This window comes from Cydia strobilella, chromosome 12, assembly GCF_947568885.1.
Source record: "Cydia strobilella chromosome 12, ilCydStro3.1, whole genome shotgun sequence".
In the NCBI taxonomy this organism is placed as follows: domain Eukaryota; kingdom Metazoa; phylum Arthropoda; class Insecta; order Lepidoptera; family Tortricidae; genus Cydia; species Cydia strobilella.
Window position 1 is genome coordinate 1,910,333 of NC_086052.1, and position 26,277 is coordinate 1,936,609.

The following is a 26,277-nucleotide window of genomic DNA, read 5'->3' on the forward strand; positions in this document are numbered from 1 at the left end:
TCTATTCACACTATTCACAGCAATGTAATGCGCATAATAAATTCCAATAATACATTATATTATTATTTTAGCTAAGTATGTAGTAATGTTATGAATATGACACTGATGAAACTAGGATTTTACATTGCAATTTGACATTTTTTTCTACCATTAGCCTACTTATTATTATACGACATCAATAAATTTAAATAATAACTATTAATAATAAACTGACAAATCAATTCAATTACCAATACTACTAGGAACTTACTTGATACTTTAATCATTTACCAATACAATTATTTTTGACGATATATTCTTAGATTTAGTTTTAAGATTTGCGGTCATTTATTTTATTTTAATTTAAATTGATTACTAATAAGTAAATGTAATTAGCCTAGAATAATATTACTATTGTGTGCCCTTACAGGGTGTCATGATCTGAATTTATATTATGTAACACCTATTATGTACATGACAATACAATAAATAAATGATAAATGATAAATAAATGTAACGTAAACAAATAAATTTTAAACATGGGGGCCACTTTTGGGGGGTAAATGTGAAAATTAAAAAATAAAGTTTTTCAAACTATATCGTGTTACATATCAAATGAAAGAGCTCATTTTTTTTTTATTGTGAGAATCTCAAATATATATTTTCTATAATTTTAGGATATACAATTTAGAAGTTATTCAAGAAAATAGGCAAAAAGTTACCATTCCCCCCCCCCCCCTTATCTCCGAAACTACCGGATCTAAAATTTTGAAAAAAATACACAAAATAGATCTTTACCTATAGATTACAGGAAAACCTATTAGAAATGTGCAGTCAAGCGTGAGTCGGGCTTAATTACTTAGTTTTTGATCCGACCCCTACGGGTTTTTTAAAGACATTTCACTCACGTTTCTCATAAAAAATACATGGAACGCGAGTCCGACTCGCACTTGGCCGGTTTTTTATCAAGCAGTTCAAACTCGATGCTTAATTAGTTAGAGACCGTGTCACATGCAATATAAATTATAACCGGATAATTTTTTTAAGTTCAGTAAATTATATATTTGCAATGTTTAACTTATAATAAACTATGGACAACTGAACATGGGTTAAAATATTTCATCGATTAGTAAGCGATGCTATCGCGCCACACTAATTATTATAAATTAAAACATTCTAGTCCAGTTTTAGTTATTCCATTCTCCAGTATCATTTTAACTACTGGCCAAGAATTACTTACAACCAATAATGTTCACTTCACTGAAAAAATATTTCTCACCACTTGTGAATAAGGATGAAGAACTATGTTTTCTGCAGATCTTCAAACCCTTGTATATTTTACTCTCCGCTCTCGGTTTATTTCCTCAAGCTGTACGATTTCCCGATGGAATACAAAATACCACTTTGATAATCAAAAACAGTATAATAAATTCGTTGTGTACCTTGTTTATGATTGTAATTGTTCACACCTTTTTGTTGTTTCATTTACAAGAATTAAACGTGTCCAGTAAAGATAACTCCATGACGGAAGATAAAATGACTTTAATGAACTACATTGCTAACCTAGTTTTAGAAATACTTTTTTGTACGGTTTCTTATTTCTACGTTATTCGTGACAGGAATTTATACATCACTATGCTGAACGATATGGCTGTTTGCTGGGATAGGCTTGCAATGGGAAAGCGGACATTGATTCTCGGACGGTTACGTATACATATCAACTGTGTGGTTTTGACCACTGTACTGGCAATGATTCTTGTATTGGCTGTGGCCACATACACAGGCTATTCAGGAGTCTGGAAGACGATATTGTTAACACTGACTTTTGTCTTACCAGATCTGATACAGTTTACAATGATAGCGTTTTACTTCGTGATGATATTGATGATTGTGGCGCTGTTAAAGAATATTGAAGAGGAGTTTAAAGTGATTTCTCTTGTAAAGAATAGCGTTTCTAATGATTTGCTTGAAGCTCATTTGGTAGTAAGCATTCGTGAGTTAAGGGAGATGTACGTGAAGACGTTGGGGATTAAGAGGCAGATAAACGAGGCGTTCCAGGCGCCGTTACTAGTGGCGTTGGTGGTATGCTTCCTTGAGTTGGTGAGCATGCCCCACATGATATACCACGGGCTGTCGTTCCAGGCTAACTTCACTACGCATGATGCTATTGAGTGCATCGTATGGGTGTTAAACCAGTTACTTAAAATGTACGCTTTAGCTAAATCGGGTGATTTGCTGAAATCACAGGTATTTCTACTACCCACAGTAAGCATCAGAAGCTGCAGAAGAAACTTAAAGGATGACTCACGTTAGACCGGGCCGGCTGATCGGTGATCACGTGTCGCTTTCCATAGAAAACGAAGCGCCGGAAGCTCCGGCCCGACCCCGGCCCGGTCTAACGTGAGTCATCCTTAGCGGGCCTAGCCAATGAATTGAATTTGAATTGAATTATTAAATTAACTTTTAAATGTTTTAGGTAAACGAAATTGGGCGCACAATTCACAATATCCCGATCAGTGGAGATCAAGATTTGAAAGTGTATTTAGATGTAAGTAATCTACTTTGTACTGATTGTTTGCATAAAGGGGAAGATAAAATAAACAATTAACTTAAGGGAAAATTTAAGTACTATGTAAATGCGTATCATCTGAAGGTCGCTCCAGAATACGCGGCGCGAAGCCGCGATTCGCGCACGAGTGTGGAGGGCCTTTGAAGTTCTTCAGAAGGAACATTGTACACGTCATAAAAATCGCAAATGTCCTTATTTTTCAGGTTCTACATTTTTCATCATTGATGGCTTATCAGGACACCGCGATTACCATTTATGGATATTTTCCGTTGGATTCAACTCTGGTATATAATGTAAGTTGCATAAGCTATAGTTGGTCAAACCATTTGTCAGTCAGTAACAACCAGGAAAATTATACTTATCCCTTTCTTTTGGGTGCTAGTACTAGTGTAAGACAAAGATAGTATGATTCTCTCTGTCTATGTTTGAAATAAGACTAAAAATACGTAAAGACTAAAAATAGTGAAACCGCTAAGTTAGTTGAGTTATATTCAATTTATTTTTGTTATTTAAACCTATATGATATTACCCAATTTAAGTTATTATTTTTCACATGCTTGGACCTCTTGAATTACCCCTTTTTATCAGGACTGAGATCCAATGACGAAATTCCTCAAATATATTATAGACACAAGTTTTAGTCAGGGTATTTGAATACATTAGAATGTTGAGGTGGATGTGTGGCGTGACGAGAATGGATCGGATAAGGAATGAGTATATAAAAGGAAGCCTGAAAGTTGCACCCATAACAGAAAAAGTAAGGGCAAATCGCCTAGCGTGGTACGGGCATGTGATGCGGAGGGATGAAAGTCATGTGACGATAAAAGTATTAAGAATGAATGTGGAGGGAGGTACGGGGAGAGGAAAACCGAGGAAAAGGTGGATGGACTGTGTGAGAGATGATATGAAACTAACGCAAGTGCATGATGAGATGACGGGTGACAGAGAGGTATGGAAGAAAAAGACATGCTTCGCCGACCCCAAGTGAATGTGACAAGGGCAAGGGAATGATGATTTGAATTCATTTTTTAGTATTAAAAGTTACGTAAATAATCCTTTTATTACGCGCGCGGGTTGTTTTATGCGATAAACGCAGCGTTGAACGCATGCGCAATTAACGGAATGTAGGAAAAGTGCCATTTTAGATTAGATAATCTAATGACACTAAGTATATTGTTTTACGCGATAAACACAGCGGTAAGCGCATTGTCATTTTATACATTGCGTTAACGCATGCGTTGAACGCTGCGCTTATCGCATAAAACAACCACGCGCTTTACTCTTGATATATAATTCATGTTGCAATGCGATTTCTATTTTTTCAGATTATTGCATCTGCTGCTATGTATTTAGTAATTTTGGTGCAGTTCGATAAACCTGAGTAAATTCTTCTAGAGGTTTAATCTACAGCGAAACATGTAAATTCAATAAAAACTCTTGGTATCCGTGCCAATAAATATTATATTGATTACTTTAGTTTTATTTCAATGTAGTGCGGCTTCTTAGCCTCAACCTCAACTATGGTCCCATTTGGCAGAAAGCACGAAACTTGGCATGCATAGAGCTTTTAGGTTTATATAATAGAAGTAGAAACACACCGAAACGTTATTGTTTACCCTCCCTCCCACTTTCATATCCCATTTTACTGCCACTAAAATTACGTGAGTTAAACCGTATTTTTTGGCTTAAGTAATGATGATGGATCACGAGGACGCCCTGATTGCCATCATCCCAGTATTATAGGTTAGATTTTCATGTGAAAGTGTGGTTCTAGATTCTGTATTTAAAAAGTGTGATAACAGGGTGGACTTTAAAGATTTGTCCGAGGAAATTAATTCCACGAGTACACAACTATGTCATTAATAATAGTATTAGGAGTCCATAAGTATTTCATTATAAGAATCAAGTTATCATTTACCGCTAGTTAGCCGGCTGCAGTGTAGGTAGGTAAGTTGGACCGGTAAGTGAGACTCGCGAAAAGTGACGTATCGTGTTGATCTCCCGTTGCTGTGGAAAAAATTGTGAGTTGTCAAATACGAACTATCACCAAGAGTTTATTTGTTGTTGATGCGAAATCTGACAGTTGTACATCTCGAATAAAGCCCTGTTTTATAAAATTATATTGACAGTATAATTTTACTCTTGATTAAAATATCCTATCACATGCAATACGATCTCGTGACTAAAATAGTTTTATCAGTATGTACAAACCAAAGCATGCATACTTGTTGAAATATTTCTGACAATTAGCAAAAGATACCATCGCTAATCTTTAATTTTTGTGTTTTTGTTATCAAAGATCTGTTCTAGTGACAGCTAATTGAATTTAATGACTTTTAGTGTAAGAGTGGACGCTCGAGTTGGGCGTGCAGCGTGCATGTTAAACAAATGCAAACGTATAGGAGCGGCCTTAGTGCACGCTGCTCACATCACTTGTGAGCCCGACGCCACGCTGCACGCCCCGCCGAACGCTCCGCTTCGAGCGTCCACTCAGGCCTTACACTTAGTTATTATTTTTATTTAGTATTATTTTTACTTTCAACCGAGAACAACTTGTTAGAGATCATGTCTTCTACATTGAAAAAATATTTCTCCCCAGTTGTTAATCATGAAGAAGACTTATGTCTCTTGCAGATTTTTAAACTTCTCTGCGTTTTACTTTCCGCTATCGGATTATTTCCAGAATCCATAAAATTTCCTGATGGAATATGTAAAACTACCGTGGATCTTAAAAACAGCACAATCAATTCCGCCTGTACAATATTCATGATTGTCGTAATTCATGTCTTTTTCATTTTATATTTACAAGAATTGAACATCTCTGGTAAAGAGAATACCATGACGGAAGACAAAATGACTGTGATAAGCTACGCCGTTGACCTGATTACGCAAGTATTATTTTGTACAGTTTCATTTTTAGGGTTCCGTACCCAAAGGGTAAAAACGGGACCCTATTACTAAGACTCCGCTGTCCGTCTGTCACCAGACTGTATCTGACACACAGATGATGTATTTCTGTTGCCGCTATAACAACAAATACTAAAAAGTACGGAACCCTCGGTGCGCGAGTCCGACTCGCACTTGGCCGGTTTTTCCGTGTGATATGCGACCGAAAAATATACACCACTATTTTAAACGACATGGCTGACTGTTGGGAAATGTTGGCGATGGGCAAGAGAAGACTAATTCTTGGACAATAAAATTACGTGTACCGCGCGGCGCGGCGCGGCCCACGGCGTTCGCATTCGCAACGAGATCGCCCACGTAGGACACTTCTATAGGTATCAAAGGATTGATTAACCCCTCGCCGCTTCGCTTCGCTTCGCGTTCACGTGTTGTTCGCCTACGTAGTACGCTGCGTTACAATCAGTCATGGTTTGTTATTGTAAATTGCCTGCATTATTATTGAGTGGCATTAACGTGAGACACTTCATTCGGTTCTTGTCTGTTTGTCTGATTTAATTTCTTGTCTTTTAATTACTTATATAACAATTCAAGTCTTGGAGACCCTTTACACCTCTAAGGATAATTTGATGATCGTTTTTTAAATTATATAGGTATATTTTATCTCTGACACCTAGAGACTTTTACATCTCTAAACAATTTTAGTACTTGTCTGTTGTTTGTATATTTTTAATTAGTTTTTTTTTGTGTAATTCGACATTTAGAGACCGAATACATCTCTAACAAAGTATTTAATATTTCATAAATTCCATATTTGTAATTGTTTTTTGTAATTTTTTGGTTAATTTTATTGTTTGTAAAAATTGACATGTAAAAGTGTCCCTGTGGCCTATTTGCTGAATAAATGTGTAAATGTGTGATATTTGAATATAAATATTGACTACAACCAATACCGTTACATTACAAATTACTTTAATAACCTGAATGAGTGTAGTGATTGACTGCCGTATGACATGCGATCTCAACTAAATTCGAGGGGGCGAATTTGATACTAATCTGGCACTCACAAATATACCTAGACGAGAGGGATGTATCGAGAGGAATATCTAATCAATATCATATTTTGAAAAACTAAATACCGGGTGGAGCGGCGGGCCCTGTAATAATAAATTAAACTCTAGGCTGTACAATGTACAATGATGATAGCGTACCTACATTGAACATGTAGGTAAAATAGGAAGTCTAAAGTTTTGATACTCATATTTTTTACAAGTTAAACAAACGGTTTTATCGTTTGAAGAGTACAATATATGTTTTAATTATTTGTTCGTGTTACGTTCTGCTTTAATACGATGATGTTTTAGGGGTTTAGTTACTGCATTCATTGATAACGCATGACTGAATACCCGTGAATAATAAAACATGAAGTGATGAGTTTGGTATAATTACAATGCACACCCACTTTGCGTTATTAGTATCCTAGCCTCATGACACACACGCTCGGCAATAAATTGTCTGCCTTTGAATAGTTTACACATTCCTAACGATTCAAGTCTAAGTAAAACAATGTTTAGTTCGCTGCGTCTGTATTTCTCCCCTATTGTGAAAAGAAATGAGGAATTACGCTTACTCCAGATCTTCAAACCTTTGTACATTGTCCTCTCATTTCTCGGACTTATCCCTTGCTCAATAGAATTTCCACGCGGAAATGTAGACTGCATTATTTTGCACAAGTCCGCTTTTAAACATTCGTGTTGTGCTTTTTTAACGCTGCTTACCGTGTACGTGTTTTTCGGACTCCACGTGTATGAAGTGTTAACCTCACGCGAAGAGACTGTTCTAGCTGATGACCAAACGGCGAAGGCCAATTACATAATTGAATTGGTCACACAATTTACATTCTGTAACGCTACGTATTTCTGCGCTTTCCGATGCAAAGAAATATATGTGTCCATTTTAAAAGAGATCGCTCGGTCTTGGGACGACCTGCCTTACGTCAATAGAAGGATCATTTTGGGACGTATTCGCGCAAGAGTCAACTGTGTAATTATCGGCACTATATGTCTAATCCCGCTCACACTTACGGCCGTTACGTACGCTGGCTCATCTAGCTTATGGAAAAGCATATTGATAACTTTTTCTTTCAATTTACCAGAGATAATACAATTCATTTTGATTGCTTTCTATTATGTGTTTGTATTGATGGTAGTGGCATTATTGAAGAATATTGAGGATCACGGCAGGATGTTCATGAAAGCGCGAAGAAGTATAAAGAACAGTAGTTCAAAAGTGGATTTGGGACGGATTCGTATAACGTTGTCTCAAATGCAGTGCGTGTATGTGAAGGCGATACGTGTCAAGAGACAGATCAATGCGGTTTTCCAAGCTCCTATTATGTTTTCCCTGTTCCAATGCTTTCATACGATGGTCAGTGAATCCTACGACATTTGCCAAGGACTCCTTTACCAAGACAACTTTACAACTCACAACTTGATCGAATGCTCCTACTGGGTTTTGTTGCAACTGTTGAAGATTTATTTTCTGGCACGTTCAGGATCATTATTAAAAGCAGAGGTAGCTCAATTGGTTGTACTATAATTATTAATTATATCAACGTCAGCCAACGTTCCCTGCGTCCTGGAGCCTCCGGATTTGTTCAAGGCCAGATGGTCTTACGTTGGTTCCTTGGCAGAAGAGTCGGTGTCGGTGCCTCTTATTATCTTATTATGGGACGTAACGTGTGTTAGCACCTTTGCTCCGTCCCATCTGAATCACACCATCAGTACTGCTGGTTCGGCTATGTATATATAAATGAATAATGAATTTTCGTAATTCTAAAAAAAAAAAATATTTGATATTAACCGAAATAGTCCTAGTCTAATCTACTGTTCTATTTCAGGCGCTCGCAATTGGACGAACAATACATGACATTCGAAGTCACGACGAAGATATAAAACTATTTGTTGAGGTATGTGTAGTCAGCATTTCAGTCAGCAATTGCGCTACTGCAACGCTTATCATGGCATCTTGCTTACTGTTGCTATAATAGTTTAGTAGATATTAGCAGTTTTTAAATTAACTGGCTTTTAAAGTTACCCCAATGCTCCTTACTTAACCCTTTACCAGGCTAAGGGATATATATTTCCCACATACGGCACTTCAAACATGTGTTCTATTTTCGATGAGTAAGACTAACATTCGATTGTCGTCTTTAAAATGTCAGCCTGGTAAAGGGTAACTACTCGCGTCCACGTAAAGTCAAATTTCGTTTTGTGTGAACTGCTATTGATCATCTTATTATATTCGGATTCGACAGTACGCAACAGTATTGGAGTACCAGTACCTAATTATAATTTTAAAGTGAATACGGGACTTAATTGCGTAAACTTACTTTATTTATTGCCCTGACCTGTATTCGTTTTGTAATTATGAGTGAATATCATAAACATAATTTATTCAAAAAACACGTGGCATGCTTACATTCATACGAAACAAAGACTTACAAAATAGTGACGTTCTACATGTGCCTGAACTAGGGTACCCTGTGTTTCAGGCGAGAAATGTGGCAAAAATTGTTAATGGAAAATAGTTTTCACTTACAAAATACACAGCAATAATACTATAATTTAGAAACTTAATACATACATCATCATACTATAATAATGGAACACATCATATTTATCCTATTATAAATTTAGTCATACTCATATCGCTTAAAATAGTCATTTCACAACTAATAGTAGATTCTCTGTGTCTTCGTACGTCAAATTTTGAAAGGAATTCGGAGCGTTTCCTTACACTTTGTATATCGTGTTAGTTTAAATCAGTAAGTACCTACCTAATTATTACCGTTCGTTTTGTTTTGTCTCCAGATTCAACATTTTTCAACGTTAATGGCTTTTCAAAGCACTGAAATCACAATTTTCGATTATTTTCCATTAGAAGCTCCACTCATGTTTAATGTAAGTTGAATTTACACCACAACTTTACTGCAAGACACTTAGACTAACTAAAAGTGGCTCTGTGAGCTGTATCCCTCGCGTTAAGCTAAGAAAATGTAAAAGTGAAAAATATTTAGTTTATTGAGTCGTTGTCACAGTAAACTCACAATGATCAAAAATAACAACTATACCTAACGCCGGGTTACTCACGACTTGAGTCACGAGGTTAAAATGCCCATTGTGTCGATATTCTAAGTTCGCGACCCTTGAGGACGTATCATTTGTAAGGTAATCTAAAATATATATATATATTGTTATTCGTTTCAGATGGTCGCAGCAGCAGCGATGTACTTGATAATACTCGTACAGTTCGCAAAGACTCGTTAAGTCGTTAAGTCATATTTCACTAACAAATTTTAAATTAGTCATATTTTCAAATTACCTAGTCATAAATACTTAGTTATATAATTGTTTTGTGATATGCCTATTATGTTAACTTTTTCAATTAAGTATTTCTATTTGACATTTTATATTGATTCCAATTTATTGTGTGTAATTTCATTGACATAAAATTTGCACGCTTGCATACAAGCTACCTATAGATACATGAACTGTAAAACTAATGTATTGTAACATCCCCATACTGTCTCAATGCTAATAAATTCCACCTATGGGACGGTTCTGCCAAATATCAGCTGGCGGCCCTGGACTCAATAGAGCGCCGGGCTCATAGACTCTTTGGCGATGACCCATCTGTCAAGTCAAGGATACAGAGCCTTGAGCATAGCCGTCGAGTCGCTTGCCTATCGGTGTTCTATCGGATACATTTCGGGGAGTGCGCACAGGAACTGCACGACCTGATCCCACCTTCCCCTTTCCATCATCGGACATCCAGGCGCGGGGAGCGAATGCACCCGTTCGTGGTCCACATTCCATTCGTTTGGACGAAACGTTTTGCCTCCTCCTTTTTGGTACGGACGGCTAAGGAATGGAATGCGCTCCCGCCATCTGTATTCCCTGATCAATATGACCTCGGTCTCTTTAAAACAAGAGTGAATAGGCTGTTACTGAACCGGTGAGCTCCATCTTAGGCCCTGTCTTCTAGGGCCAATCGCCGATCAGTAAAAAAAAAATTCTAATTTCAATTAAATTAAACGTTACGGTTAGTCGGCCAGGGGTAAAACAACTCTTAAAATTTTAGGGTTTTCAAATTTACCAAACATTTATTTATTTATTTACATTTATTTATTTATTTTATAAGAATCAACAACAATAGTATGTAGATTAAAGAGCCACAAGTGTTGTTTTCAGTGGTCTAATAAATGTCCTGTAATTAGTCCGTATTTTCCATTGTTGGTGTCTGGGTGTTTTCAAAAAAGATTAAACCACCCACTTCATTAACCTATTCCTAATAAGTAATTAAATCAACAATGTATGTATATTTTGAACAAGTTAATAAAAGTAAAATTTCTTTATTGTTTTTTTACACGACTGCCCAAAACAAGGAGTGTATTGTTTTCAGCGTTCATGTTTGTATGTATGCGAGTTTCTTTATTCCACCATAACTTCTGAATGCCTTAACCGATTTAGATGTATGATATATCATTAGAATCCTTACGTCATCCCGGGTGACATAGGCTATGTGACGTCATTATAAAAACAACATGGCGGACGTAATACACAATAACGCGCGACATTTGGAAAAAAAAATCTTCCTAACTTATCGAGTGGGGTATCAAAATGAAGAGCTTTGAGAGACGATTCGAAATATATATGCAACATATGCGTTTGATTCTTACCCGCGACCTCGCGGAGACAACATATCGCGACGTTAGTCGGGTCCACACAGAGCGAGCATACGGGCGAGGCAATTTCCTCGCGCACAAAACGGCCAGTCTAGACATGCCTCGACCGAGGCGGCGCGCGGGAGGCACGTCTATAAATCTATGGATTGTTATGATCTGCAATAAATGATTTTTAATTTAATTTAAATGTCGATACAACACGCGCGCCTCGGATCGCTGCGTCTATTAATTTTCTGCCCGAGTAAATTGTCTCGCGCGTATGCTCGCTTTGTGTGGTGGACCCGGCTGTTGACGTATGACTCCACACTCGCAAACTTCACGGCGATTTCGCAAGTGCGAGTCGGACTCGCGCACGAAGGGTTCCGTACCATTACGCAAAAAACGGCAAAAATTTAAGTTTGTTGTATGGGAGCATTGGGAGCCCCCTTAAATATTTATTTTATTTTGTTTCTAGTTTTTTTTTTTTGTTATAGCGGCAACAGAAATACATCATCTGTGAAAATTTTAACCGTCTAGCTATCACGATTCATGAGATACAGCCTGGTGACAGACGGACAGACAGACAGCGAAGTCTTAGTATGTAATAGGGTCCCGTTTTTTCCCTTTGGGTACGGAACCCTAAAAAGTTATTAGTAAAAACAATCAATTCAATGGGGTTGGCCGGTCGAAGTGTTTAGCAGATGGCGCCAGCATAGCTTGCCCTGTCAATCCCTAGAATTGTCAAATTTTTGTTTTTTTAATGCCCTGGATGCCAGCCGTTTAAGCCAAATCTCATAGAAAAAGGGGCAAGCTATGATGGCGCCATCTCTGCAAACCTTTGACAGTTGCCAACCCCATTTGCCGCTTTTTTCTACTGACGGAAATGGCTTTGACACTTTAGGTATGTTAGAGTTAGACCAAGTCTGCAACGATTTTGATAGCATATGCAGTGCAAGTGTTATTTAAACGTCATACTTTAATAGAAGTTTGACGTTTAAAATAACACTTGCACTGCGTGTGCTATCAAAATCGTTACAGACTTGTCTTGGTTTAACTCTACAAATAATTAAAAATCAAAAACATGATATCCGGGATTGTCATAAGGCAGATTGTAAATAAAAAAGAAAATATAGTTAAGCAACATCAAAATTTTATTGTAATTAGAGCAAACAGTGCATTGACAAAATTATATCTTACGGCATTAAAATAAACAAAACGTACATCTATGCAAATATGTATTTAAAGTGTTCACAATAGTGACATTATTCTACAATAGGTTATCCTTGAGATTAATCACAAGAAGTAAAACCAAGACTCACTAAACACAAAAATAAACAATTACGCCCTTCTGGGAGTATAATATTTAGTCGGTCTTGGTTGAACAGAACTCCAATCCTTTACTCTGATAAGTTTTTTCCAACTTGAACAGTGCGACGGTATATTAGGGCAGGTGGACACACCATTCAATTTAAAAGAAACTCGGTGCGCAGAACCCTCGTATGTGCCGAGACTCGTCCGAGCACGAACGACGATGCTGAACAGGTACTAATGTTACAACCTCTATACTTTGCATTAAAATAATGCCCATTTTCACAGGCAAGGGATCCTAACTCCGCAACCGCTAATACCAGTGATATATTCACTCTGACACAAAGTTCTCAGCTTCCCTGCAAAGTTTTCCATCATGTGTTCAAATGAAAACCTCAGTGACCGGTTTAAAATATAACTAAAATATTCACGATCCTGCCACCACTCGAGTCATCTGCAGAATCCAACCCTTGCACTTTGTAAGAAGTTCTAGTTCAGTTCAAGTAAAGGACCACATCTGGGAGCTTGTTACAAAGCAAAGGTCGGCCGGTTCGTCAACAAGACATTACATTACATTACATTATTGCTGAGAATTCATTTTCCGTTTAATGCTCAGCATGTCGATGTCAAAACACACCAGACTAAACGTAACTAGAAGAATCTGTTAAGGAAAAAATATTGGCTTCGCCATGATTACTATAATATAGGTACATTAAAAGCTAAAATTTAGTTTTTTTTTCATTGACAATAACGATCGTTTTAGATATGAATTCAAAAACATGCCTAGAATAATGCTGAATATTAAACTGGAAATATTATAGTCCACACTTTTTTTTTTACATTTTATACTTATTTTTAATTTTTTTTTGTATTTTTTTTATTTTTTTAAAGTAATTTCCACGCTGGGAAAATTACACTAATTCTATGCAAAGTATAGCTTGTATTATATTATATGACCACTCCATACTTTGTTTCATTACGTTTACGGGCTATGCGATTTACCCTCGCACGTTGGCAGTAGCGGTACAAGCGAGAGGTCACTCGCCGAAATAATATATTCAAAACAAACATAGGAGTCGAACGCTAACAAATAAAAATCACAAGTAAGATACTGCAAACGTGCCAGTTATAAAGCATAGCCCGAAGCGCTACCGGCACGGCGCGCCATAATCAACTGGGAAGTGGTGACGGAGCGTCGACTCAAACCTAGCGACATCGGCCCGGGGAGGTTTGCGCGCAGGCGACAGTTGATCGGGAGAGTGACTTCCCCCCGACGCCGGTGTCGCTCGGTGCGGACATTCACTTCTTGGTCATGATCTTGAGGTACTCGAGCGCGTTCTGCGCGGCGGAGGCCTGCGCGTCCTTGCTGCTGAGCCCGCTGCCGTAGCACACGGCCACCGGCAGCGTGGACAGCTGCACCAGGCACTGGCTGCGGCCCGTCATCGACTTCTCCTCGATGTCCACGTACGTCACCTCGAACGACTGCTCCGACGCGATCTCCTGCAGGAACTGCACGAAGTTGAAGTCCTTGTTGTTCAACGGAGTCACCTGAAAAGATTACAGTACTTTGAAGATAGATTTTACTCATCATCATTTTACTCACTATCATTTGATATTTACCAGTCGCTTTTCGGTGAAGGAAAACATCGTGAGGAAACCGGATTAATCCCAATAAGGCCTAGTTTCCCCTCCGGGTTGGAAGGTCAGATGGCAGTCGCTTTCGTAAAAACTAGTGCCTACGCCAATTCTTGGGATTAGTTGCCAAGCGGACCCCAGGCTCCCATTAGCCGTGGCAAAAATGCCGGGACAACGCGAGGAAGATGATGATGATGAAGATAGATTTTACTCGATAAGCCGGGTCCACACGTAGCGAGCATACGCGCGAGGCGATTTCCTCGCGCACAAAACGGCCAGTGTGTTGTGTGTGTTGTATCGACATTTATAGATGTACCTCGCGCGCGCCGCCTCGGCCGAGGCACGTCTAGACTGACCGTTTTGTGCGCGAGGAAATTGCCTCGCGCGTATGCTCGCTCCGTGTGGACCCGGCTATAGACGTTTAGAGCTGAGCGATTGCTAACTACGCGGTGGTTAAACGACGAATGTTATACATGCACACTTGAGTATTCGTTTTATCAACCGGCTTCCTAATGTTCGATAATAAACTATAGTTTTATTATATTGTCTCAGTTATTCATTTTACCCAAAATCTGGCCCCTACTAAGATACAAACTACGTAAAAGTAAACTCTGACCACGCTAACTTAGCAGTAAGAATGCATACACATCCCTTTAAAAACCATACTAAAAAAAAACCACAATAACAGAATTTAAACTGTTGTGAGACATACTAACATTAAATCATTTTAGTGCTAGAGAAAGGAGACCTAAGCTCTCCGAAACATGTCGCGCGAGTGACTAAAACAAGTAAGTAAACCGTAATAGTACATTACTACAGAGGCCGGGAAGTAAGGGGTTGCCGGCCGAATGCATATATACGGCCGAACGTAGTGAGGCCGGATAGTTATGAGGCCGACAACCCCTTTTCACGCCGATGTATGTATAGTGCTTTTCTCAAACATGCAATGAAATAAATAAAGAAATCTCCACGAAATCAAAGTTTTAATTCTAAAGAAACTAAAAGTAAACTAGGCACAAAATATAACTACCACCTGTACCTATCTTTATCACACGTGTCGTATATTTTACACATGTAGTTAATCAATTTATTACACAAATGTTCAAAGGTATATTTATGTATCTTTGATTTTGCGCCTTGCATCCTTCTGACTGTAGTGTTAGTAGCCACATAACTAAGATTACATCGTTTTTTATGTTGATATTATGCTTCACATACATCGTTGCCTTAAACATGGAGTATAATTAACAGGTATTCATTTAATATTTTCGTCGGAACTCATATTATACAATAAACAACGCACAATAAATCCAAAAAAATAGAATTACAGATACACAATGAAAAATGTTCAACTTTACTTCCAAAACGATTAAAAAAACACCAACGCGTGTTTGAGTAGACATTTTTACCGCTAATATTTAAATGAAATATAGTTTATCAAAGGACTGTCTCATTTCAAACATAGACAGAGATAATCATACTATCTTTGTCTTACACTGGTACTAGCACCCAAAAGAAAAGGATGAGTATAGTTTTTTTGTTCTTTTTTACTGACAAACTGGTTTGACCAACTATATTTTAAATCTGTATTTGTAGGTAAATTTGCAATTCAATATTATTGGAATTTGTTAATAATGTTTTATTTATATATTTTTGTAAATTCGATACAAATAAAACTGCAAAATATATTAATTATCGTTTATTGTTTTTTTTTAAATGGTATTGGCAGAATGTCATTCCGAACCATAAGCAAATATTGGTTATAGTTTTTTTTTTGGCTGAATGCCATGATGCTGTGTCACAAATATATGTGAAATGGAAATTAAAAAAGAGCCACTTCCCGGCCTAGGCCTGCAACTTTGTATGAAATTTCATTACAGGCCCCTCGTCTAGGCGCGCCGGAGTCGTGATACTTCCCAGCCTAATATAAAGAACGTAATATCAATATTACATAGCATGTTTGAGAAAAATGATTTAATGTACAATAACAGAAATTTAAGCTGAAATAGATAAGTTTTACGACACTATTAAAAAAATGCCATAATCAGACAACACATAAAATGTCATTGTAGAAAAGGGTACATAACAATTAAAGACTGTTCTGTCAGCAAATTTTAATCAAGTAAAAGAAGCAAACTTGGAGCTGCTCTGAATGATCCCCTCACTATTTCCCACAACACTCGTCGAGTATGTGGCCGGGGTATTAGAGACGAGTTTCGTTCGAATACAGGAAGTCGATTGCAATAACTTACTTATCATTTATCACATAAACAAGAACCATATCCCATGCATAATAATGAAAAATCTTGCATACCTGCAACTTGGCCAGGTTGGGGCCGACAGACTGTTTGAGATGCTTGTGAAACTGTGACACCTTGTGGCTGTGACTGGTAGTCAGAGTGGAGATTTTACTGTCTTTCAGGTCGGCGTAGCGGGCCGCCACTCCCTAAAACATAACACGATTATGAGCTGCGAATTCACGGGGGTACAAAATGTAATGCGACGATCGGTAGCGAATTTACAATGATTGCTAGACTGTTTTTCTGGCAATGTTTAACGCAATATATTGGGATTTTTATTTAAACATTATTGCACAAACAAATATGTAATAACAATATCGTTGGGTAGAAAAAACCGGACAAGTGCGAGTCTGACTCGCGCGCTAGGGTTTCTCGTAGCATTACGCAAAAAACGGCAAAAAAAACCACGTTTTTTTGTATGGGAGTCCCACTTAAATATTTATTTTATTCTGTTTTTAGTATTTAATGGGGCACTTAACGCTTTTATGAGCAGCCAGAAGGTGTCGCAAAAGGCACGGTTGGCTGTGCATAGAGGGGTGCTGGTGCCTACACTTATGTATGGTAGCGAAAGTTGGGTATGGCAGAAGAGGCATCAGAGCCAAGTGAATGCAGTGGAAATGAGAGCGTTGAGAAGTGTGTGTGGTGTGAGATTACAAGATAGAATTAGGAACAGTGTGATAAGGGAAAAGTGTGGACTGAGCGAAGATGTAGTGACAAAAATTGAGAAAGGGGGCATTTCACGTCAAGCGGGCAGCAAAAAAATTGTCAGGTTCTGGATTTTGTTCATAGTTGGATTAATTGGACCTATATGTGAATTAAAAAATTTGGCATCATTACTTTTTTAATATATTGCTTCGTTAAAAATTTATACGCATTTGAAAAAACTACAAAATTTGAGGAACGGATTTTTTAAAAATTATTATTGCAATTCTTTCAGTGGATTTAATTATAACTAAATAGTGATTATTTGAGAATATTAGTTGATTTCTTTGAAAATTTATAAAAAAAGTTTTTTTTATCTTTTTTTCATATAACAAACCGGAAGTTAGTATTAAATATCTTTTTTTTTCCAACTTCGCATTTTTTTATATTTTTTATTTTTACACAATAATGTAGCTTATGGTGTACTAATGTCCTATAAAAAAATTTATAATGGCATCTCGATTGGTTTTGAAGATTCATGAAGTAATTCGAAAGTACTGCGCGACGCTCCGTACTGAGAGGTAGTTCTATGTGGCAGTCTTTAATGGCCAATTACGGGTTTTTTTACTTTTGCGTAACGGAATTAAAGCAATAAACAATATTTCATCGGTTAAGATGTAGAAAAGCTAATGATGTATTATTCAATCGTGCCTTGTAGCGCTATCACTGATCAACCATATCTTGGAACTGAAAACAAAACGTTTATGTTTTAACAAAACGCTAGAGGTAACTTAATAACTATAGCTAGGTTTAGGCGGGGTATGTCACATGCTTAAGAGGTCACTTTCGAGTTAGGTCACGTTCTGAGGACGTCACTTTCTGTACGTCACATTCTGAGTTTGTCGCATTCCGAGCTCGTCACATTCTGAGTACGTTACTTTCTGAGAACGGCACTTTCTGAGGACGTCACTTTCTGTGAACGCCACTTTCTGAAGCCCTCGCTTTCTGAGTACGTCACTTTTATAGCCTAGTAAGATTAAAGCGTATACCTGCATGAACAATGGATACCAGCAACCATAACAGCTGTACGGAATACGGCCGTTTTTATGCCGTACAGCTAATATGATTGCTGGTATCCATTGTTAATGCAGGTATACGCTTAAATATTACTTTGCTATAAAAGTGACGTACTCAGAAAGTGACGAACTCAGAAAGCGAGGGCCTCAGAAAGTGGTGTTCTCAGAAAGTGACGTACTCAGAATGTGACGAACTCAGAATGTGACGTACAGAAAGTGACGTCCTCAGAACGTGACCTAACTCGAAAGTGACCTCTTAAGCATGTGACATACCCCGCCTAAACCTAGCTATAGTTATTAAGTTACCTCTAGCGTTTTGTTAAAACATAAACGTTTTGTTTTCAGTTCCAAGATATGGTTGATCAGTGATAGCGCTACAAGGCACGATTGAATAATACATCATTAGCTTTTCTACATCTTAACCGATGAAATATTGTTTATTGCTTTAATTCCGTTACGCAAAAGTAAAAAAACCCGTAATTGGCCATTAAAGACTGCCACATAGAACTACCTCTCAGTACGGAGCGTCGCGCAGTACTTTCGAATTACTTCATGAATCTTCAAAACCAATCGAGATGCCATTATAAATTTTTTTATAGGACATTAGTACACCATAAGCTACATTATTGTGTAAAAATAAAAAATATAAAAAAATGCGAAGTTGGAAAAAAAAAAGATATTTAATACTAACTTCCGGTTTGTTATATGAAAAAAAGATAAAAAAAACTTTTTTTATAAATTTTCAAAGAAATCAACTAATATTCTCAAATAATCACTATTTAGTTATAATTAAATCCACTGAAAGAATTGCAATAATAATTTTTAAAAAATCCGTTCCTCAAATTTTGTAGTTTTTTCAAATGCGTATAAATTGTTAACGAAGCAATATATTAAAAAAGTAATGATGCCAAATTTTTTAATTCACATATAGGTCCAATTAATCCAACTATGAACAAAATCCAGAACCTGACAATTTTTTTGCTGCCCGCTTGACGTGAAATGCCCCAAAGGTATGTTGAGATGGTTTGGACACGTGGAAAGAATGAGTGAAAGAAGGCTAACAAAGAGAGTGTATAAGGGAGAGGTAGAAACGGGAGTTGGAAGGGGCAGACCTCGGCGGACTTTCTCTGATCAGATCGGGGAAATCCTGAAGAAAGGCCAGGTCAAGAGCACCCTAAACCGGCGAGCGTGTATGAGGAATGTTATGAAAGTGAAGGAAGCGAAAGAGGTATGTCAGGATCGTAGCAAGTGGAAATCCGTGGTCTCTGCCTACCCCTCCGGGAAATAGGCGTGATTATATGTATGTATGTATGTTTTTAGTATTAATTGCGGCAACAGAAATACATCATCTGTGAAAGTTTTAACTGTGTAGCTATCACGGTTCATGAGATACAGCCTGGTTTTTACCCTTTAGGTACGGAACCCTAAAATGTACAAATGGCGGAATTTTATTGTGTTGATACTATATTTAAAACTAAACATATTGTTTAAAACTTTTTTATAATACTAGTAATATAGGACGGACGTAGGATGTAGTGTTTAAATCGACGGCATTTGTTGTGATGTCAATTAAAACTATCACTACACATTGAAAATACTATTGACTGAATCTCAAGTATTTTGGAATGTGACTGAAAGAAGATTCTAGTCCTAAAATACATTGTAATTTTAAGAAAATGATTTTAAGTTACAAAGCACCTATAATATAATTTGAGTAGATCCTTAATGGCAAAGAGGATATAATAAGATAGAGCGGTACTGTCATAGTAAATTTTGTAACCACAGTAAATTCACTGCCATCTATCGACATACTTTAAAACTAAATATTAAGATTTGTATAGATACATGATTTTTTTTATTTGCATTAATTATTTTTATATGATTTTGACCCATGTTCTTTCACTGATAAGCGTTAAAATTATAAATAACAAACGAAACCGTCAGCGCCCTCTATACGAGAGTAGGCCAAAACTAGTGGCGCCATCTGATCGAGAATCAAATTTTCGTGATTTTCGAGGCACGTTTTTTCCTTAGACTGTATCCATCTATTACTGAGTTATATCTATCTTTGTTAATGGTCAAAGGTACTCTGTAATGCGATGTCACAGTGTAAAAAGTATACAGCGGACCGACGACTTTGACGTGTACCGAGCTACTAACAATGGCGAATGTATGCAGCTCGGGTGCGCGCGGTACACCACAGACGGCATCATCGAATAACTGTATTGTTTTATGGACTGTGGCGATGTTGACAGACATGTCAACTTCAATTCTTCTACCTCCCTGCCAGTCGCAGATAGAGTTGTGACTCCCGGGAACGGCACAACTCTAGTCGCAGAACATTTTGTCCCCCAGTGAATTCAGCGGCGATATCATGGTCGCATCTTTATCAATTGTCATGTCGTGCGTCACTTTCGCACTTACATACTAGCTAGCCATACACGCACGGATTTGCCCGTCTGATCTGCCTGAAAGATGTGTCTGGCAGACACATCTGTCAATGTGTGGCGAGAAATAGACACAGATGGGCAGCGGACGGGCATCCGGCGGACAAATCTGTGTCTATTTCTCGCCACACATTGACGAATGTGTCCGCCAGACACATCTTTCAGGCAGATCCGACGGGCAAATCCGTACGTGTATGGCTAGCTACTGGTTAGAACGTGACAGGCATGATGACAGATGATAAAAAACCGACCATCTTAGCCCTACAGAGCATAAAAACAGACCACAGTGGCCCCTTGCTAGTCTGTCGCCAACCGAAAGATAGTAAATCACCTGGCCAAGTGCGAACCCTTACAGCAGAACGACAACAAAGGAGCCACTCGCATCATGGGCCATGGCTGTTAATCAGTTTGGAAAAAGTTTTTGTAATGTTAGTCACACTGGGATTAACACAAACCTTTTTGAGCAACAATACTTAAAGCTTTTTGATACTAAGGACATACTAAGCTTGTTAAGGACATACTGAGCACGCGCTGGTTCGGTTAAGATAATGTCTGTACCGCCGTAGATTAGAGATGTATAAAACACTTGATTATGATTTAATAAATCAGCCTAAGTCTACCCGTCAATGGTACCTTTTACTCACCCAGCCACGTTCCTCTAAATAAGGTAAAGTTTACTCAATAACATAAATGTTGCCGGCAGGTCGAGCTTTAAGTATTGTTGGTCTTCTAAAAGTTAATATACAGGGTGGCTAAAAATAAGTGCGTTCCCGTTGCCTCCCTGGTTTTGGGATTATACTGCGAAACTTTTACTATGGGACGAACCACGAAATCGCGAAAAAGAAATTATACTCCCATAGAAAATGGACCAGCCAAAATGTATGAAACAGCCAATTTTTTTTCGCGATTTCGGGGTTGGTCCCATAGTAAAAGTTGCTCAGTATAATCCCAAAATCACCCCTGGCAACGGGAATGCACTTATATTTAGCATTTTATTATTTTCAGAACATCTGTAATTTTTATTCGGACTGTTCATACTCGTCGAGTCTCGGCACCGCTTCGATCCAATCGGAGGCGCCAGACGAGACGAGTACGAGCGAGACGAGAAGGTAGCAGTATGTACACACTCGTTCTCGGCATGTCTCGATGAGTGTGTACAACCGGCATTAAGAGTCCCCGGCAAGCTCGGCCGAATTGCAGCTTCCCATACAAACGTAGTTCCGCTCTCATTTTAAAACTACGTGTTGGATTGTAATGAAACTTTGCACATACAATGACATGAGGTATATCTAGGTCTGAAATTAGTTTATGTACCTCCAGTTTATAAAACAAACGAAATAGAGCGAAAACAAGTTTTGTATGAAAAACTTAAATTCACTGGTTTTTTTTTTAACTATGGTATCTGAAGCTACATAAACTAATTACAGACATAGATATACCTTATCCTATTGTAAGTACAAAGTTTCAGAGCAATCTAGCTAGTCGTTTTAAAATGAGAGCGGAACTACGTTTGTATGGAGAACCGAACCTACTTGCACAGGGACAGGTTACTGTACGTAAGACTTAGGCTCATGGCACACTGCATCAGATTCACAACGACGCTCCGATGTTTGAGTCGCGTCGCTCAAATAACCGAATATTCGGTTCGGTACGATCTGAACCAAAGGCAAAGTCCATATTCGGCCCATCTCTAGTCACTAAAAAGTTGATTCACATAATGCCCAAGCATGTCGACTGAGATGTACACCCAGCTGCAAAATCAGGGTTCGAAACTATCCAGATAATTATAGTCTTTGATAATTATACGATAAATATCGGATAATTATCCCAGGTATGAATGTTGATATATTTATATTCTTTGAATTCTTTAGTAAATTTTAAAGTCTCGTCTTGGAATCTTCGTAAATTTTAGGTTATTATCAAATCGATAATTATCAGGCATAAAAATCACGATACTTATCAAGATAACTATCATTGATAATTATCCTTTCGAACCCTGTGGAATTTGGCAAATGGCATAATCCGTGCAGTTTTCAGGTAGCCGTATGTTCTTGAATGTGTGATTACCTCCTCATCGGGCTGGAAGGACTCCGGGGGGTTGTCCTGCAGCGCCTGCCACATCTTGTAGGCGGCCTGGCGCTTGGCGAGCTTCTTGGACTTGCCGGTGCCCACCTCGCGCCGCTTCAGCAGCGTGCAGATGATCGTGAACTGGCGCTCGTGGGGGAGGCCTGTAACATCAAATAAACTAATATGTGGAAATACTTCTGTCTACCACCTTTAAGCTGGTGGATCCAATTTAAAAAAATTGGCTTGCAGAATAAACACGGAATGTGTGTGTGTGAAACATTATTTATGAACACCCAACTCCTTGATCATATCTATATATGTATACGAGACGAGGTATAATAATTTAAGGAAAACGAGAGCTAAAAAATGTATTATCAGTGGATTAAAAATTTAAAACAACTCGATTTTAGGGTTCCGTACCCAAAGAGTAAAAACGGGACCCTATTACTGAGACTCCAAAAACTGGACGTCAGTTGGCAAGAGCTCTAAGACAGCCAAAGACGTCATATGACGCGCGCGGCTACAGCCCAATATCATCCTTCGTGCATTGAGAAAAGGTTCACGATGGCGCACCGATAGAGAATAGGCTCAAGGGGTAGGGCACCATCTGTCCGAGAATAAATTTTTCTTGATTTCTGAGGCACGTTTTTTCCTTAGACTCATCTTATACGGAGTTGCATAGGTCTTTGACTAGACTAATTTTAACGAAATCTGAGTGCCACTCACGTCTATTGACATTGTCATCGTTCTCAGCATGGTAGGAAGGCGGCGGCCAGAAGCGAGACATGCAGAGCTCCTGCAGCCAGCCCACCGGGTTGCCCATCAGCTTGTCTTCAAACGACGACACCACGGCACCAGTACTGTGAGAAACAGAACCAATCAGTACTTGTACGTCACAGAATTGGGTAATAGTACTAATACTACATTACGATACAAGTGCGAAAAGTAGGAAATCATCGTGAGAATGGTGAAATGACCACTCATCACATGTGAAGTGGACCTCATATGTGTTAGCCACCATTGAAATATGAAGGCATAAGTCTATGTGACAACACAATAAGTATTAAGGTGCATCCATACTGCATTTAACTTTTTTAGAGCAATGCAGTAACTTTATTTGCAGTTCACAAAAATTAACTGCAGTATGGAGGCACCTTTATGAAAAGTTAGAACTACTTACGTCTCAGGCACAGTTCCATTAGCTGGCGGGTCAGCCGGGGCAGCACCTGTCAGCTTGTCGAGCAGAGCCTTGGCTGCAGAGTGCTTGGCCTCCTTCTTGGAGCGTCCAGTGCCCATAGCTATTAACAAAAAATATTGATATAGCACAAAGAGTAAAAAAACTTTCTACATTTAGGAGCTTAATGCTCTAAGCGCCACTTGTACCATTCCCACTAACCCGGGGATATCCTGTTACACCATTAACCCAGTGTCAAATTGTACTGGTAACCTTGGTAACTCTAGGTTTAACCGGCTAACTCCGGGTTAGTGGGATGGTGCCAGTGGCGCTAAGACACATATTTCTCAACATATTTTTTTCGTTTTTTCAAAATTGTCAAATATTGAAACTAGAGGACTATTTTAAGTCAAAGACAATCATACAATTTTTTGAGAATTTTCCTATTAGCCAGTTTATGTGGTCAAGATCAGCTGTTTTGTTATGAAGGAAGTATTTGAGGTATTGCAAGTTTTTTATCATAGGAATGCGGAATCACTAATTGTTAACATTCAAATGTCAGAAGGTACCTGTTAGGCAATAAAGGTAAAAATCTGAAGAATTATCTACAAAAAGCCCAATTTTGACTAGCAATATAGAGTATAAATCAGTATTTTTTATGTTCTGGGTGAAAATAGTCAAGACTTGTGAATGATTTACTCACCAACAAGATCAGCGACAGTCACACGATAACGGAATGTAGGTTCATGGATCATGCCCTCAATCTGCACCAGTTCATACTTAGGCACGGTTCCTCGGCGAGCCAACAGCTCTTGGAGAACCGACACCGGAGTCTTCATTGGGAGAGATTCCATTTCCTATTGGAAAGTATAAAATAATAAATAACCGATTGCTATGTACTGATTTATAACACTTTAAACTCTCGCGTTTTGTACACATAATTAATGTCATCATGTGCAACCTAGCTAGAAGGTCAGAAAAAAAAGGTAAAATAATGAAATTAAATAACGTTAGACCCGATAATGACATTAATTATATCTACTGATTTGACCATAATAGTATGCTTAGTTTGAATTTTAGTTGAGAAGTAAATAATTTATGGAGTTTCATGTTGAGTACAGTAATTTAACCATATCAGCAGCACAATAATTTTTAACCTATCATTTATTCTATTATTTGAGATGACAAGTCTGTGTCTATTACTGTTCTGGTTCAACAAAAGATGTTAATGATATAAGGCTGCCTGCATTTTGATGATGAAGTGGTACTTGTACAATGACTGGTACAAAACGATACATAATCATAAAAGGGTAGGGTAGGTACACTAGGTACTTACTCTCTTAGCAGCCTCATCTAACGGAAGTCTCTCCAAGTTGTTGGGCGGTTTGGGGCGGTTGTTGTAGCGGCGGCGCGGCCCGTGCTGGGCGTGCTCGCCGTCCGGGCCCGCTCCATGCACGGGCATCCCGTGCACGACTCCCGGCACTCCTCCGTGCACCACGCCGACCGCTCCCGGGTGCGGGTGAACTACGCCTCCCTCCATCTGCATCGACCGAATCATTACAAACGCCGATCACACAACTAATACGAACATTCACTAGTCAATTTCTAACACTGAAACACCCTAAATACGATCACTTCGTGGCAAAATTAAGTTTGTCACATGTGACACGAACGGCGGCCATTACAGTAGATCAAGATGGCTCCATAATGGCATGCCGGACGGCGGACACCCGGTATATTAATAACCCTAAAATTATTAAAATTGCCTCGCTTATGAATGCTAAAATGTATGTTAAGATGAATATGATTATTACATGATGGTAAATGATGCAAGTATACTTAAAAGAGGAGATAAAAGAAATAGGTTAAAATGACATCGCGTACCTTCATATTATGCTTGGTGCTATTAGAAGAAGAAATGATGGGACGGCGTTAATATTAATAAACTAATGAAAGCCGGTAAATACTGACCATAAAATAAGGAATAACGAATAACTTCAACGAGCAGCCAAACGCTGATGATGAGATCTGCACAGGCGCACACCGAACACCGACCCCGCGCACAGATTATCTATAAATACATAGACATTATAGACAAAGACAAAGTAGATAAGATAAACATCAATCAAATCAACCACAGACTATAATAAGCTCTACAAACGTCACGATAAACGTGGCGGACTACGCAAATTTTCATGCCAAGTGCTACGTCAAGTATGGAGCTGTTTTATAGGTATGCGTTCTTACTGCCAAGTTTGTGCATAGTTAGTATGGTCATGGTCAGAGTCTAGTCGGGCCGGCAATGGAGTTAGCCGGTAGAAGTATTTTACGGATGGCACCACTGCCAGCATAGGTTTTACCTGTCAATCCTCTACGAAGTGTCAAAATACTTGTTGTTTAAGCCAAATTTAATCTCATAGAACAAAACTGTAGACAGGTAAAACCTAAGAA

General features: G+C 38.3%; 3 protein-coding genes across 6 annotated transcripts; 2 read left to right on the plus strand and 1 right to left on the minus strand.

The window, feature by feature from the left end:
- Positions 1–1,101: 1,101 nt before the first annotated feature.
- LOC134745748 (gustatory receptor 68a) lies at positions 1,102–3,968 on the plus strand. The gene is made up of 4 exons (XM_063679824.1): positions 1,102–2,226; positions 2,456–2,527; positions 2,752–2,841; positions 3,874–3,968. Exons 1-4 carry the CDS (start codon positions 1,228–1,230, stop codon positions 3,931–3,933), a joined length of 1,221 nt encoding a protein of 406 aa, XP_063535894.1. The 5' UTR covers positions 1,102–1,227; the 3' UTR covers positions 3,934–3,968.
- A 3,005-nt stretch (positions 3,969–6,973) lies between these two features.
- LOC134745962 (uncharacterized) lies at positions 6,974–9,780 on the plus strand. Its single transcript, XM_063680111.1, has 4 exons — positions 6,974–8,026; positions 8,352–8,420; positions 9,325–9,414; positions 9,721–9,780. Exons 1-4 carry the CDS (start codon positions 7,019–7,021, stop codon positions 9,778–9,780), a joined length of 1,227 nt encoding a protein of 408 aa, XP_063536181.1. The 5' UTR covers positions 6,974–7,018.
- A 2,525-nt stretch (positions 9,781–12,305) lies between these two features.
- LOC134745897 (interferon-inducible double-stranded RNA-dependent protein kinase activator A homolog) lies at positions 12,306–25,926 on the minus strand. 4 transcript variants are annotated; one of them, XM_063680003.1, is made up of 8 exons: positions 25,798–25,926; positions 25,163–25,366; positions 24,530–24,683; positions 23,833–23,950; positions 23,379–23,512; positions 22,653–22,813; positions 16,435–16,566; positions 12,306–14,033 (listed from the first exon to the last, which is right to left on the minus strand). In XM_063680003.1, exons 1-8 carry the CDS (start codon positions 25,798–25,800, stop codon positions 13,785–13,787), a joined length of 1,155 nt encoding a protein of 384 aa, XP_063536073.1. In that variant the 5' UTR covers positions 25,801–25,926; the 3' UTR covers positions 12,306–13,784. The 4 variants fall into 4 exon arrangements, with proteins under 4 accessions (XP_063536073.1, XP_063536072.1, XP_063536071.1 ...); XM_063680002.1 differs by having other exon boundaries at positions 25,711–25,876; XM_063680001.1 differs by lacking the exon at positions 25,798–25,926 and having other exon boundaries at positions 25,163–25,514.
- Positions 25,927–26,277: the final 351 nt, after the last annotated feature.

What these genes read in the sequence shown, in the direction of transcription:
- LOC134745748 (XM_063679824.1), top strand. Translation starts at nt 1,228, where the DNA reads ATGTTCACTTCACTGAAAAAATATTTCTCACCACTTGTGAATAAGGAT. An exon ending in GTGATTTGCTGAAATCACAG is followed by an intron (nt 2,227 to 2,455) that starts GTATTTCTACTA and finishes TAAATGTTTTAG; the next exon opens with GTAAACGAAATTGGGCGCAC. An exon ending in ATTCAACTCTGGTATATAAT is followed by an intron (nt 2,842 to 3,873) that starts GTAAGTTGCATA and finishes CTATTTTTTCAG; the next exon opens with ATTATTGCATCTGCTGCTAT.
- LOC134745962 (XM_063680111.1), top strand. Translation starts at nt 7,019, where the DNA reads ATGTTTAGTTCGCTGCGTCTGTATTTCTCCCCTATTGTGAAAAGAAAT. An exon ending in GATCATTATTAAAAGCAGAG is followed by an intron (nt 8,027 to 8,351) that starts GTAGCTCAATTG and finishes GTTCTATTTCAG; the next exon opens with GCGCTCGCAATTGGACGAAC. An exon ending in AAGCTCCACTCATGTTTAAT is followed by an intron (nt 9,415 to 9,720) that starts GTAAGTTGAATT and finishes TATTCGTTTCAG; the next exon opens with ATGGTCGCAGCAGCAGCGAT.
- LOC134745897 (XM_063680001.1), bottom strand. Translation starts at nt 25,384, where the DNA reads ATGATTCGGTCGATGCAGATGGAGGGAGGCGTAGTTCACCCGCACCCG. An exon ending in AATGGAACTGTGCCTGAGAC is followed by an intron (nt 23,513 to 23,832) that starts GTAAGTAGTTCT and finishes TGTTTCTCACAG; the next exon opens with TACTGGTGCCGTGGTGTCGT. An exon ending in CGATGACAATGTCAATAGAC is followed by an intron (nt 22,814 to 23,378) that starts GTGAGTGGCACT and finishes TTGATGTTACAG; the next exon opens with GCCTCCCCCACGAGCGCCAG.